The sequence below is a fragment of the Podarcis gaigeae genome, assembly GCF_964106915.1.
Source record: "Podarcis gaigeae genome assembly, chromosome: 10".
In the NCBI taxonomy this organism is placed as follows: domain Eukaryota; kingdom Metazoa; phylum Chordata; class Lepidosauria; order Squamata; family Lacertidae; genus Podarcis; species Podarcis gaigeae.
Window position 1 is genome coordinate 27,838,563 of NC_139686.1, and position 15,706 is coordinate 27,854,268.

Sequence of the window (15,706 nt, forward strand, 5' to 3'; positions counted from 1 at the left end):
TCTTGTTAACTATGTTGACATTCTGGTGGCTCTTACGGCATCTTTCTTGATCTGCAATATACACTCCAGCTGAATGTCTAATATTGTGATTTTAAACAACCCTCAATCATTTGGGAATGCTTTGACCCACATTATACTCGCTTTCGCAATATTTAAACTGCAATCAGGCAAAGCCACGCATGCCAAATTTTAAGTCACTGGATAAGTAATAGCCAGGTGAAATATTAGTCAAAGTCTCTTTCAGTAGGTTTATTTTGGCTTAGAATTACAGGAAAACATATGATAATAAGAAAATAAAAGTCTAACTTCCACTCTTACAGGATTTAGTCTGTGATTGCTAAACATTTGATTAGTTCCAGGCACAAAGAAATGAAACAAGCTAAGCTCAGAGGTGCCTCATACCAATGAATGAAAGGTTTCCACCCTCTCTTTGTAGAGTCGGTGAAAGGCATTTGCCATGATGTGAAAAGGGGCTTCATAGTTTTCCATCTCTTTCTGTAAACATAAAAAACAAATATATGATGACAGATGAGGAAAAACTCATTTAATTACTTCAAGAAACAACAATTGCAGGAAACAACAACATAATCCAGTGCCTCCTCTATCTGAAAATGAAAGCAATTATTTCTCTACATCCGATTATATAGACACTCACTACTGACATCTCGCAATATTCTAGGCCATTGGTTTCTGCCCAGTCTTTAGCTTGTTTTTGTTCCACAACTCGCCTATCGATCAAATCGGTCTTATTGCCCACCAGCACACCTACAAAAAACAAAAGGAAGAAGAAAAGAAGCATTGAAAAGAAGCATTATTAACAATGGCACTATAAAATCTAAGAAGTTAACAGGAAAATGTGTTGTTTGACAAAGTAATGGAAAGAAAGACCACAAGGGAGTCACATGGCATATGTATTTCCCATATTTGTTTCAGATACTGACTGAATAAAAGAAAGCCATTCTAACAGCTTGGAACTGAGATGCTGATGTCTGTCAGAACTCATGTGCAGGAGTTACAGGCACAAAGTATATATGCAGAAATATTCAGTCTCCTACCTGGAATATGTATTCCAGAGGCTTGGGTCCTCAGCATCTCAAGCCATTTGGCAGCGTTATTGAAAGACTCTTCATTGGTAACATCATATACAATACACAGGGCATTGGGCTGTTCCCACTGTGCAACAAGAGGAAAACACTGTCAGTTCTGTTGAAACAGATGTTGTCAATAGTCAGTACAGCCCTGGAGAATTCATTAAAAAAAAATTTGGTATATAAGGAACATCAGAAAACCAGAGCTAGAAAAGAAAGTCTGATAGACAAGGATTCCGTCATCTATGGAAACATCACTGGCATTCAAAGGGAAAGGTACATTGCTGTGTTTCAGCCAAGTTCTTATCCAAAGCCTCAAAAAAGCACTTTCAAGGATGGAAAATAGGAGTTTGTGCTGTGGTGCAGCAGTAGATGATCATATTCCATGAAAAGACCATAGTATAAACTCATAATGAAGTCTGAAAACCATTCCAAATGAAGATATAAAGATATAGCATAGCTATTGGGAAAGACAAAGAAGGAGATTACAGTTTATACTTTTCTCTGGCATATTCAGCAAGGTACCATGCCAATGCCCACTTTGTGAATCAGCATAACTGCCCCAGTGTTTTAAAAACTAGGAAAACTACCAAACACGTAAGAACAAAGCAAGTTGAAGTTGAAGATCTATTAGGGAAACATAAAAAGGTCCTCCTTGTCAGGGATAACCAACACTGTGCTCTCCAGATGCTTCTGGACTCCAACCCTGATCAGTCCCAGCCAGCACAAACAATGGTCAGCGATGATGGGAGCTGATGTCCAAAAACCTCTGGGGGCACCAGGCTATCCCTACTCTATGCAAATATGCTCTCTGCACAATAAGATCCATGGGCTTTCAATTTACAAAGCAGGAGTGCACAGCCAAATTAAGGCATAACTATTTTCTGTGAAACAATCCCAAAATATGCATTCTTGTTTAAGTGTCTTGCTGGATCCGACAAAGGCCTGTGTTAATTATCTGAAAGAATTCAAATAACCAGAAGGCATTAGTTGGTCTACCTGACACCGTGCTGCACTGCTCAATTGTATTTAAACTTCTGCCCACTTTTGTTTAGGAGACTGAACTGCTCTCTTTCCCTACCAATAACTTTTATGCATGGGGAAAATTGCCCCCCCCCCCCCCCCGTGACGATCCATTCAGTTGTTAGGAAAAAGGAAGACAGGAAGGAATGATTACTCCCAGTTCTTATGCAAGCTTTAATTATGATGTGGAAGCCAGGGGTACTTCAGAACTTATCTGTTGAATGAAAACTCTTATATTCTACTTGCCAGTTTCTCTAGCATTTCAGAAAAGATTTCTTTCCCTGCTGAGTCAAAGAGGAAGAGTTCCTGAAAGCAAAAGCAAAAACAATGTGTAGCCATTAAACCTTCCCTACTAAGTAAACAGTTTTTAAATGCTACTTCGCTTCAGGCACAGCAATGATCACAATCTTAATAATTAATAATAATACATGTAACCCACAGAGCTATCTGAAGAAGTGTGCATGCACACGAAAGCTCATACCAAGAACTAACTTAGTTGGTCTTTAAGGTGCTACTGGAAGGAATTTTTTTTGTTTTGACCACAGAGCTATAGAAATGAATTAACTATTATATTTTTAAATACAGAAGAAAACACACCATAGCCCAGGATAGTCCAGCTTGCAAGTATTTCACTGCCCTATTTCACTAAGCAGCCCATGACTAACTCACCAAATGGTGGCAGCAAAGAGCTCTGAGGGTTGGGGGAGAGTCAAAGCAGTTGAGATGGTTCAGAAAGCTTGTTCTTTCCTTTCCTATAAAACATTGATTTCTGCTTCTATTCCTAGTATCAACTTATTGCATAGACAAAATGGCAACTCATATACCAACACAGTTACATGATTTTATCCCAAAGAGGTAGGAGTCCCAATGGGTATGAAGTTATTGGAACAAATTAGAGAGTCCAAGACGTTGCATTGTCAACATTAAAGGTAAAGGTAAAGGTACCCCTGCCCGTACGGGCCAGTCTTGACAGACTCTGGGGTTGTGCGCCCATCTCACTTAAGAGGCCAGGGGCCAGCGCTGTCCGGAGACACTTCCGGGTCACGTGGCCAGCGTGACAAGCTGCATCTGCCAAGCCAGTGCAGCACACGGAAACGCCGTTTACCTTCCCGCTGGTAAGCGGTCCCTATTTATCTACTTGCACCCGGAGGTACTTTCGAACTGCTAGGTTGGCAGGCGCTGGGACCGAGCAGCAGGAGCGCACCCCGCCGCAGGGATTCGAACCGCCGACCTTTCGATCGGCAAGTCCTAGGCACTGAGGCTTTAACCCACAGCGCCACCTGCGTCAACATTAATGCTATACAAATAAGTTTTCCTATGTTTGTATAAATTAACTAACAGAATCGGAGTAAGTTAAACAAAGTCATTGAAAAAAATGAGAATTCTAGATAGGCTTTTTAATTTTTTTAAAAAAGCCTATCTGTTTAAATCATAGCTGGGCTCACCACACTATCATTTGTCTCTGGAATGAGTACCGTCTTCACCAGCAATTCTACTCCTGTTGTCTGTCAATCAAAATAAGGTAAACATGTCATAAAGATTCAGAGGAAGCAAGTGTATTTTCATACTGCTTGCCTAGGGCCAACAGAATCCTTCAGGCTTTTCAAATCATCATCACAATATAACAAACTAATTTATATGTCACAGAAACACTCAGAATCTGAAAAATGGATGTTTGGGACTAGCCTGGAAAAACAAAACTAGGCTGAAATGAAGGCAGTTGCTCACAGTTATAGAAAGTTTATTTTTTGCTGCAGGACTAACTCTGGCTGTAGATTCTTTAGGATATTTTTCAAACCCCTTTTCAGGCAACAATCTTCATAAGAGAAATAGTACATCTTTCTTTTTCTGCTCACCTAAGGTAAATACAAAAAAAGTATGTTTCAACATGAAGACCTACACGTGCAGAGACCTGATTTGTACAAGTCTTCCTCCTCAAATTGGGTTTCCACATGTACAGGTCTCTGTATGGGTGCCTGGAATGCGATGCACTTTTGCTCCTCCTGCATTTGATGATAATTGGTTGTGTAAGTGTACAAATTGGTCCTAGGTAAATATATCCTTGCCACTTTTCTGATGGGATGTTTTAAATGTAACCAAAATACTTAGCACTATGATTAACATTCAGATCTGTGAAGATCACACCAATGTCTCTCCTCCCCGGTGCTTGTCATTCCATCCAAAAGCTCACCAATGTATAATTTTTCTGAAAATGAGCCCCATCATTGCAGAACATCTGGACCAAGGCACTTTTCCCCACTGCTGGGTCACCTACACAACAAATAGGAAAAATACTTTTATTCTAATTTGGCTAAGTTACTTCCTTCCTCCAATTATATTCTAAGAAATATAATGGACCTGCGGGTATAGAGTGATATATAAATTCAATAAATAAACAAGAGGGGGGATGCTAAATAAATAAATAATACTGATGTAAACAATGAGCATTTCAATATTATACATTTTATATGCATGCTGAAACCAAAGGATTTAAATACCGTACACCTGTCTGGGCAAAGGACGGAGGTGGCACTGTGGGTTAAACCACAGAGCCTAGGGCTTGCCGATCAGAAGGTCGGCAGTTCGAATCCCCGCGACAGGGTGAGCACCTGTTGCTCGGTCCCTGCTCCTGCCAACCTAACAGTTCAAAAGCACGTAAAAGTGCAAGTAGATAAATAGGTACCACTCTGGCAGGAAGGTAAACGGTGTTTCTGTGAGCTGCTCTGGTTCGCCAGAAGCGGCTTAGTCATGCTGGTCACATGACCCAGAAGCTGTATGCCAATCATAACCTTGTCCAGTCTTATGTTCATAATGCGAACAAGAGTGAAGTTAGGAGATCTACTGTACAGAACACAACAAATGGCATTGTGGAAACATTGCCTAAAGGTGCAACATACTGTACTTTCCAGTATGGAAAAATATTTAATTCCGATCATAACAATATTGTCAGGATTCAACATTTTAGGCATCAGAATTGAACAGGAAAAACATGTTAATTCTTCTGCATAAGATGCACGAAACGCTCAGATTTCACAACAGTTTCTCTCTGTTCACACAGGATGCAATTGTTCTGCTAGACATGCATATGCAGGAGCAACATGCATGAAAAATTCAGTATTTCGGCTCAAATTGAGCAACTATTTCCAAGACTAATTGAAGGAAATTGTGCTTTTCAGGGCGGCTGGCCTGTGTGTGTTTACTCCACTCAAACTTCATACTCTTGCATGGATGCCAGGTAAGACAGGAGCACCCAATGGACATAGCAGAAAAAATGTGTCCATTATGCATGAGACAACACAGTCAAATTTATATGCTTCTGGTTGACTAGGCCACCTTGTAATGCAATTAGAAAATAAAATTTATTTAGGCAAATTGAGTATTTTGCATTTATCAATGGTGGTGTAAGGTTTGCTTTTAAAGTAAAAATATGGAATATATCGTTGTGAGGCCCAGAGCAGAGTGCTGATGTAGCTTCAGCAATTATCAAATTGAGATTGAGCTCTATATAGCGGCAACATACCTATTATTGGTCTGCCCTTGGTGGTAGTTGCCTTATCAGTTAAAGGCCCCAGCCTGCTCCATTAGTCTTCTGCTCTGGCATCAACCTCCTCATGGGGGCCTCTGCAATGGAGTCCTCTAGACTGAAGATAGCAATGCTACATCCTTAGGCAAGAAGGGCACTGGTACCAATTGACTGCCCACCTATGAGGCAGGATGAAGCAGCGTAAGTCCCTGAGTTGGTACTCTCATGGGCACCCTGCCTGTTCTGCCGCCTCCACCACCAGTGGAGAAGCAGTGCTGGCATTGGTTCCCATTTCCAGTGAGATCTCACTGAAATCTCGCAACATCTCACGGAGCACAAAGGGATCTTGTGAATCTTGCCGATGCTGGCCCTTCTACGCTAGTGGAGTGGCACTTCTCAAGCGGGACACACCAGCCCTGCTTCGAAGAGCTTTTGGGGGATTAGCCCTGCATGGCCTCCCCCTTCAGAGTCTGCCCTCATCCCCTGAAAAAGAGTAATCTGATTCTAGGGTCACGACCCTTCTAAGATTCTAAAGAAACATCCCATAATGCTAAGCATGCGATAAAACCACATCATCTTTCAATAATCTTGGCATTTTCTGTTCTATTTGGGAAACTTGCATGTCTAAAAGCTGATCCTAAAGCCTACAGTGCCTCCTGATCTGCAGATTTTTTAAACAACCAACCAACCAAACCAACCAACCAACCAACCAACCGTCAATATGCTTTCTGGCAAATCAAGGTAAGTTCAAACTGCCAGTTACAGTTCATTTCTATATAACAGGCACGTCCGACAGGTAGATCTTGATCTACTGGTAGATCATGGGGGGTATGTAACTCACTGCCAGTTATTTTATAGTGAGAGTAGATCTCAGTCTCTTGAAAGGTGGACATGCCTGCTATTTAACATGGAACTGGAACAATCTCTTCCTTTCACCATTGTTTTCCTTAACAGGTTTGCAAAGAAAGCCTTTGCCCCCTTAAAAGGAGGACCTGTTGCAGACTAATTGTCATTTTCAACAACCAGAATCATTTATTGATTGATTTGTATGCCACCAACCGATGCAAGAAAGTTTGCAACACGAGAGACAAAACATTCACATCACAAAGCCAAAATTAGATGTGACTGATAGAAATCAGCAATGCCCTAGAGAGCTTATGTTTGACATTGGAGGGTCAAACTGGTCCCAGAGCAATAGAATAATTAGATAGCAGGTGTGCCGAGCTTTTTTCCTCTTTGTGTGTTTTCGCTTTTTCAAGAGCAAGTCCTCCTACCTGGTGTGCTCCTGTGCTTCCCTTTCTACAGGGAACAAAATTAACCCAAGGCATATACTCTTTACTATATATATATATATATATATATATATATATATATATAAACCCAATCCTAACCATGTCGATCTAGGAAGGAAGGGATTCTCAAGAGATTTCTAGAGCGGGGCAGGAATGATTTAAAAGCAACGGTTTCCTGTCAGGCTGCGTTGCTATAAAAGCAACCGAACACCTTAACCGCATCCTTAGATTGCGGGCGCTTGTGCAGAGGCAGCAATGCTCTTTTCCTCCCCTCTGAGACGAGGACATGCCTTGGCCCGGGACTCTCAGGTCCCTGTACACGAGGTGCGACTTGTAGCGATGCTGCCAAGGCGGCCGGTTTCGGAACTCACCTGCCACGATGCACTTGGCAGCCAGCTTCACCATGGCCTGCGCTACCCCTTCACCACAGGAGAGGATTTTGTGGGGAAAGGGGAGAGGAAGAGGCCGGCGCTTACGGAGGGGAGGGTTGTGTAGGCATCGAGGGGCTGGAATTAAGGCAGGCGGGGAAAGGGACCCCTGAGGCTGGGCCTTAGCGGGTCGGGAGGGAGAGCCGCCCTGAGATCCGCGGGGACAGCGGCGCAGGGCCTGGGCTACCGGGTCCCCGCAAACCCAGCTTCCAACCTAAACCACGCTCCTCCGCCTCTCGCGGAAAAAAGCGACTCCAGCCCTCTCCTAGCAACAGGACACGAGAACGTCCGCTCTTCCCCCGCCCACCCGCACCTGCAATCCTATTGGCCGACGCTCCCCGTTCTCGGAAGAAGCGATTGGTTTCGCGTTGCGCCCGCCTACATTTCCGTTTGGCTGTTCCCTCGCACGTCCTTTCCGCCCTTTTCGTTGATGCCCTCGGCTCATTAGTTCTCAGCATGTGCCGATCAAAAGGAACTCTAGGCGCCTATTGGCTCAGTTTGTGCTCAATCATTTGAAGTCGTCCAGGGCCGCCAACCGCGATGACGCCCCTGCCTGAGGAAGCGATGAAGTCATTCAAAGCAACAATTTTGCGTGCGTGGACCGTCTTCTTCTACCCGGTGATTAATGACCCGCCAAACGAGCCTATTTTATGATTGGTTGATTCCGGGCGGCCTGTACCACTGGGACGGAATCATGCTCTTTTCGTTGTCAATTCTCTAGGGACGCCGGAAATGACTACGGTTAAACTGTCTTCGGATAATCCCGATTCGGTGACTACTTTCCATTAGGATTCTGCGAAGCAAGACGCGGGTTCACTTCCCAAGTCAATCCCTAAACACCCCCACCCGCCCATCAACAGTGGGCCTTCCCACGCCGCTATGTGGCTCCTATGTACTTTCTGTGTTTATGGAGGCTCCACGCAAGGTTAACTGAGTTTTCCGCGTCTGCGCAGACCGACGCTTGCCCTGTCTCTTCCCCACCCCCACACGTTGCCCCTCCTTTGGCAGAGAGCGGGGAAGGGCTGCGCGCGCTGCGGGGGGTTCGAACCGTCTCCAACGGTCACTGGCGTCGCGCGCTTTTTGACCCTCCTCCGGCGAACCTTCATTCTTCATCGTTGACGGGCAGCCGCACTTCAACGTCCCCAGCTCGGGGATGAGTGGCGTCTACTGTTGCTCAACCATAGGAGAGGGGCCTCTCCTCTCCTCGCGAATTCCCGAGCAAAGGCAACGAGGGAACCCTTCCTTCCTTGAGGCAAAAGGAAGGCGGGATGGGGAGCAGAGAGAGGGGAGAGTAGCTGCTGCTTCCCCACCTCTTGACCCCGAAAACGGGGAAGAAATGGTAGGGAAGGGCGGATCACAACAGCTGACATTGCTCCAGAGCTGGAAAGGCCATTCGCTTTTTGGAGTTCATTGTGTGTCAATACCGCCTTTCTTTTACGGTGGCATAGGCCCCACTGGTTTACATCTTCACAATATTACTGTTGAGGTGATAATGGCTAGCCCGGGTGTTCCCAATATAGTGCCCAGGGCTGGCCTACCTAGGTAGCAAGGTGAGGTGAGCGCCTCAGGTGCCAAGATCCACTGGGGCAGCTGATCCTGGTGTTCATCCCCCCCCCCCGGCCTTGCTCCTGATGTAGATCTTCCCTCACCCCTTCTTCCCTGGAAGGTAGAGGGATGCCATTTGGGGGTCCGCCTCAGGTGCCAAAATGCCTTAGGCCAGCCCTCGTAGCACTTTCTGACTTGGTGCCTGTAGCCACTGTCCCTCCAATTTTAAATTTTTTTGGGGGGGCAATGTTTGGTTATGGGCTTGCCTGCTTTTCTGTTTTATTTGGGGTATGTAAGTGTTGGTGTTTTGCCTGCTGCATATGGCATTGTGAGCATTGCCAGGTTTTCATCCGAAAATGTTGAGCACCTCTGAACTAAACCATGGCCACCACACGAGCTTTGTGTTTTAGTGTCGATCTGGCAGCCTCGTGATTGTGCTCCGATAACAGTTGTGGGCAGGATTCTTGCATTGCAGTGGATTGGACTAGATCAGGCATAGGCAAACTCTGGCCCTCCAGATGTTTGGGACTACAATTCCCATCATCCCTGACCACTGGTCCTGTTAGCTAGGGATGATGGGAATTGTGGTCCCAAACATCTGGAGGGCCAGAGTTTGCCTATGCGTGGACTAGATGACCCTTGTGGTCCCTTCCAACTCTGCAGTTCTATGATTCTATACTACAGCACACTGGCTCAGCATCGGGACTCAAAAGCTCTGAAGGATTTGTTACATTCATAAGAATGCAGAAGCCCTGTGGGATCAATCCAGCATTCCAACAGTATCCAACCAGATCCTTCCATGGGACATGGAGGTTCCATTAGACATCATGAGTGCTAGCCATTTGCCAGACCTATGTGACTTTTAAAATACCCTCTGAGTCAGTGGCCATTGGCACATCTTGTGGCAGCAAATTCCTTACAAGGTGTTGTATGCTCCCCTTTTAATTTAGAACCCTCTCCATCTGTAGGTTGAGCCCGGGTGGAGTAACAATATATTAATCACACAATCTTCCAGTTAAAGCATAATTGCAGTCTTGTGCATGTCTACTCAATGGTGAGTCCCATTTCATTCAATGGTGGTCACTCCCAAATAAATGGATTGGATTAGTGCTTTAATCTTGTTCTTTCCCTGGCCACCAAAAGCCAGTGTGAATTCAATGACATACATCTAAATGTGAAGCACTATACAGGAGGTAATACCAGTAAACATCAGCAAGAATATCCCTTCTTCCCCACAAAGGAAGCATTGGCTAGAGCATAGGGGTTGAAGGCAGGCTTGAGAACCTGCACTTTTCTTTTAATAAATGCAGTGGCTACAGTATTTCTTTCCATTCAAGAGGGCATATTGAAAGGAATGAAGGGGAGTAAATGCTTATTTAAAACAGACTTTTTCTAATGACAATACTGATAAAGAAGTCAAATTACAACTGATTAGTATAAATGGGCTTTTAAACACAGTGGCTCTGGACAGGATGTGGGCAAAACAGGTAGATAGGAATTGGATCATAGAAAACAACATGAAGGGACAGTGTGGAAGCACCCATTAGGATAGAGCCTCCTCTGTAGTGGTGCATTGACTGGAATTCCTGCCCTGTGGAGGTGCAGATGGCCACTATATTCAAACAAACAAACAAAACATTCATTTTCAGTCTTACCAATTAAAAATTGTCCTCAGTGATTAAAATCCAGCCCCACTGATTATCAACTAAAATTAGGTGGAACTAAATGCTACCAAGGAAACGTAATGGCTGACAGGCATTTGTAGGGAGGAGAAGTGATAGTTGGAGGAAGATTTTCTTCTGTTCCCTGCAGATTGTCTTCTGCATACACCCTTAATGATTATATTTGAAGAATTTCCCCATCACTTGGACTCTGAAACCAGAAGCGAGTCTAGCAAGTGTGGAAATTTATTGTGGTGCACATTTGCAGGGAGAAATCACAGCTCAGGAGAAATAAGTATCTCCCCCACCGCCAGGGAATAAACCTGCCCTCTAAAGCTGTGCAGCCTGATCCTATCTGTATATTCAGAAGTCTGCACAGTGAGGCTTATGCACAAGTAAGTATTCACAGAATTGCAGCCTTACAATGCAATCCGGTGCATGTTTACTCAGGAGTAAATCTGATTGAGTTTAATGAGATTCCCTGCTAACTGAATATGTATTAGGGCTGGGAAGCTTTTCAGCCTGAGGACTACATTCCCTTATGGTTATTTTATGGGAGTTGCTTGCTGATAATGGTGGGAGTCAGAGATAAAAATGGTGTAGCAATTAATGTAACAACATTGGAAAGATTTCAACACATATCCATCAATGCAGATAAAAACAATCTAGCCAGGAACAAAGTAGGTTGGTGAGAAGCTTGGCCTGGGGAGGGGGCATGGAGAGCTACACTTGGTCCCTGGGCCTGAAGTTCCCCATCCTTGGTATATAAGATTGCAGTCTTAGTAATTCCCTAATTAAAACATGCAGCCCTTTTTAAACTGCTGAGATGTGAGAAACTATGCAGTTTGCCAGAGCTCCCTATTCTTTCACTTGGTTCCTTTGTCCACTCTTCCACCCTCTGCAAAACTGGTGGTGCAAAACTGAAATCTTGCTTGCTATTGCAGGATTGGGAGAAGGTAGATGAAGGAACTGTCATGACTGCATTTTTCTTATGCACTTAAAGGGGTGTGTGTGGGTGTGTATGACAACTCTGGGTTGTCTCCAGCTGTGTTTTACTCAGAATAGATCCACTGAAATGAATGGACCTAAGTTAGCTGTGCTCATTCATTCTAATAGATCATACTTATCTACTCTTAAGTATGATTAAAGTTAGATACTACCATCTGTATTATGACCCAGCAATCGTAACATTTAGTTCTTTGTATTTATTTATAAAATTTCAACCTCGCCTTCAGACATAGAAGCCCAATTCAGACACAGCAGATCTGGTCTGACAGCCATGGTTTAAGGCTCCCTCCATGCTAATTATTATTTGTTAGTTTTCTTAACCCCCCCTTTCACCAAAGTCCCAGGGGTCAGCAATCTTAAAATACAATATTAAAATCAGTTAAAAGTTTGCGATCAGAAGAGGAGGGCGAGTCCTAAACATGAAACCAGGTTCCATTGTTTATCAGCCCAGATTCTTTCTATTTGAACAGGGACATAGCTTCACTTAAACTTGCAGTGCTAACCTAAAAACAACATATGTAAAAGCAGCAGAAAATAACCTCTATAAAATACAGGTAGTAAAATCAGTCAAAACATCAAAACAGCTAAAGTGAATAAAAGGGACCCCCAACTGTAAAATTATCATCCCTAATATCAGCTAAGACAGAACTTGAGGACCAGTATGCTTCTTAGGAACTACTGTGCTAGAGAAACCTTCAAAAACCCAGTAGTTCCTTGTGACTACCTGAGGGAGTCAGGAGAGTAGCTTTCATATAAGAAAGCAGGGAACTCTTGGCAGAAGTGTAAAGAAGGCTGATTATGACATTCACTTGGGATGTAGAAGGTGTGGGTTCAGTTCCCTCTTGTATTCATTTTCTTAAGATTCAATTCACACTATACTTTAGCTTTCTATCTGTAGAGGTTAACAGGTTTTTGTTTTTTAGAAAATGTTGAGATGGTCAGACACTGTGGGAGACAGGTCTAGCAAGAGACAGAAAATTAAATAGTTACAGTGTCAACGTAGCTGTGTTCTAAACAGCAGACTTTAAAACCAAAGTGAGAGTTGACCCACCCTAAGGAGGTACACATGGGACTTTGATAGAAGAAGTGTGAGCAGAGGACCGAATAAAGGAGGGAAATGGAACAAAGTTCAAGAAGAAAAAGGACAGCAAATCAAAGAAAGAAAAGGAAAATAGGTGGTGATAAAGAAACCTTTGTTTGAGGAATATTTTTTTTTGTTATTGTCAGGAACACCTTGGTATTAAAAATCCTACCCACAGCCTTATCTTTGTGAAAGGCAGACTTTCACTTACTGAGTTTGAAATATATGACACATACGAAAATGATGAAAGAACTGGGTATGTTTAACTTAAAGAAAACAAAATTAGGGGAGACATACTGGCAGTTTTCAACTAATAGGCTGCTATACAGGCAAAAGCAGTCTCAGAACAGACTTAAGCTTATACAGTTTGAAACAATATACAGCAAACTACCTCTAACAGTTAACAAAGCTGGGGTAATGTGGGATCTTGTAGGTTTTAAAAAGAGAGTCCAAAAGTGTTAATCAAAGAATGGTTTAGAACCTTATTCTATGCATGTTTACTTAGAAGTAAGAGTGGCTATGAATTCTCTTTTAATATTACCAACATGCACTGAAAACAGGAAGCAAAAGTCAATAACATCTTGAATGTCTGAAACCACTCTTAGCTTGGAGGCTTTTGGATAAAATTGAAGTTGCATGGAACTATGGGAGTATTTGCTCATTATCTCTTCTTGATAATCACTGAAGATTAGAGGGCAAGGACAGGAGGACAGTTCTGACACTGCAAAAATATTGTAGGTATCATCTAGGCTGCTACATGCTCAGAATTTGAGATGCACATTTAAGCATTAGCTGTATGGGCCAAAAGAATGGAAACCCTATGTAAATTCTGGTCACATTCCTGCCCGGTATACTCTCCCCTAATAAGCAAGCCATCCAACATGAACTCTGAGCATTCAAGACTGTGGTAAATGGGGAATGTTAGAGAGAGCAACCAAGTGTAAAAGTCAGCAAAGCAGAAAGGTTTGGATAACAATGACACAAAATCTTTCTTTTCCTTCACCTCTGATTCATGCTCTGTGACTTAGGGCAGCTGTAAGGAGGTAGATCATTGGTAACATACCTTAGCAGCTATGGAGTGACATTACCCAACCAAATTCTGGGTTACTTTACAGGGGGAAAGTTCACATATATTGTTTGACATGTACCTCTCAGCTGTAGGAGAAATTTCTGCAGTGGAGCAGAAACCAAATGGGTATCCAGACAAACTGCATTATACTGCCACAGTAACTTGGTAGCATTACACAATAACGGTTGAGAATAGTTATCTATGGCTTTGTTTTTACTGCAGTGTTAAAACTGAGGATTTATATGGTTTTTATATTCCTCCATGCTAAAAACGTTCCTGTACTTAGAACACTAGTGTATGTTAGGAAGGCTGAGTTAGATTCTCTCTGATTTCTAGGTGAAATAAAATTTATTTTTATTGCTGCTGGCATCTGCCTCTCTCAGGAGACAATGGAAGAGTACGCCTTTGGGGGTGAGGTCAAGCTGTTGGAAGGTTGCAGCACCTGCTACGGCTGAAAAGACCGAAGTGGGAGGGACATGTTTTCCTGCAGGTGGGGCAGATGAAGGTGTCCAGTTGTGCTGCTGCAGATGGACTATGGCGTTTCTCCTCTCTCCACTCCTCCCACTGGTCATTTCTCCTCTGGTCACTGCTATGGATACACAATGTGACTGCATTGTCTTCAGGCATTGTGGTTGTCTGCAAGGTGTTCCCACATGATAGGGTTGATGTTGCCAGCCTTCGTGTTACATTTGCAGACATCTTTATAACACAGTGTTGGTTTGCCAACTGGCCTGCTGGCAGAAGCCAGCTCTCCATAGAGCACGCCCTTGAAGATCCTGGCATCTTCCATTCTGTGGACATGACCAAGCCAGTGTAGACGTCACTGAGCCAGGAGTGAGAACAAAACTCCATTTTTGTATGGGGTAGCATTTGATTATGTGTGTCTCCAACCTGCAGTCTAAAGTGGTACAGTCCTGACTCATGTTTACCACCTCAGTGAGAATCTAGTCCAAGTGTGTCTACCCTCAAATCTTGGCACAATATAGCCACCGGTGGTTCAAACAACAACAACACCGTTTAAAACATTAATTGAGCAGAATGAAACTGACATTCAACAAACCCATCTAAACTTAAATTATTTTCAGCCAGTTTGACCAAGCACCATTACCAGGTTTGAGAAATATCTCAAATAAAAGGCAGAAACTGCTGCTGAGAAAACAACAATACATCCCTAAATTAGCAAATGCTTTCTCAATTTCTTGTGTATGGATTTTGAAAGGATGAGTCAGAGCTGTGTGTTGATCCATCAACCTGTGCTATAGATCATCTGCCTGTACTGGTCCTCAGTCCATTGAAATGCAGACAGGATAATCCTAGGCACCTCCAGCCTGGTGGTTTTTGTTTGGCAAATATATTCTGCAACATATATTTGATGCAATACCAATGCTTTCATTGTGGATTTATACTGAACAGTTCGTACATCATTCTACTTTCTTAGTTCAGTGATGCTTATCCAATGTAACTGCGTTTACTGCCTCCTGGAGGGCACTTTTGCACTATACTGCAACGAGGGGGGGGGAGGGGACAACAACAACACCAGAACATTGGTGATATGAAAAGTTCCAGGATTTCTTTTAGTACTGTTTGCCCTCAAACACCTGCAGTGCAAACTGTTGGAAACTGGGAGTTGCTACGCATAACACTACCTTCCCTAGCCAAGGTTATGCAGAAGCTCTCATTCCTTGGAAAACAGACAACCAGAGAGGTACACTGGTGAAACCAGTGGCAGGTAGTTCCAAAGGTGGAACTGAAACAACAGGGGATTGTTACGTGTATAACAACTGTTGTTTTCTTCTCTGGATGAAGCTTTGTTCACAGCTAACATCGATTCATATGGGGGAGGATGTTGGAATATGAGTACTACGCAGCTGCAAACAAGCAGCTCGGTGTTTACATCACATGATGTGACTAGCTGTAGGAAAGAATGTTCCAGGAAGTTCACAGGGTGGTTCACAGGGATTTGTTCTTTGTGTAATATGAGACCTTCC

General features: G+C 43.3%; 1 protein-coding gene across 6 annotated transcripts; it reads right to left on the reverse strand.

Moving 5' to 3' along the window:
• Nucleotides 1-234: 234 nt before the first annotated feature.
• Nucleotides 235-8,364, reverse strand: IFT27 (intraflagellar transport 27). Of its 6 annotated transcripts, none has more exons than XM_083701194.1 (7): nt 7,668-8,362; nt 4,303-4,382; nt 3,557-3,616; nt 2,358-2,417; nt 1,056-1,173; nt 656-765; nt 235-495 (listed from the first exon to the last, which is right to left on the reverse strand). In XM_083701194.1, the coding sequence occupies exons 1-7, from the start codon at nt 7,810-7,812 to the stop codon at nt 397-399; spliced, it is 672 nt and encodes a 223-aa protein (XP_083557320.1). In that variant the 5' UTR covers nt 7,813-8,362; the 3' UTR covers nt 235-396. The 6 variants fall into 6 exon arrangements, with proteins under 6 accessions (XP_083557320.1, XP_083557322.1, XP_083557323.1 ...); XM_083701196.1 differs by having other exon boundaries at nt 7,737-8,356; XM_083701197.1 differs by lacking the exon at nt 7,668-8,362 and adding an exon at nt 7,298-7,645.
• Nucleotides 8,365-15,706: the final 7,342 nt, after the last annotated feature.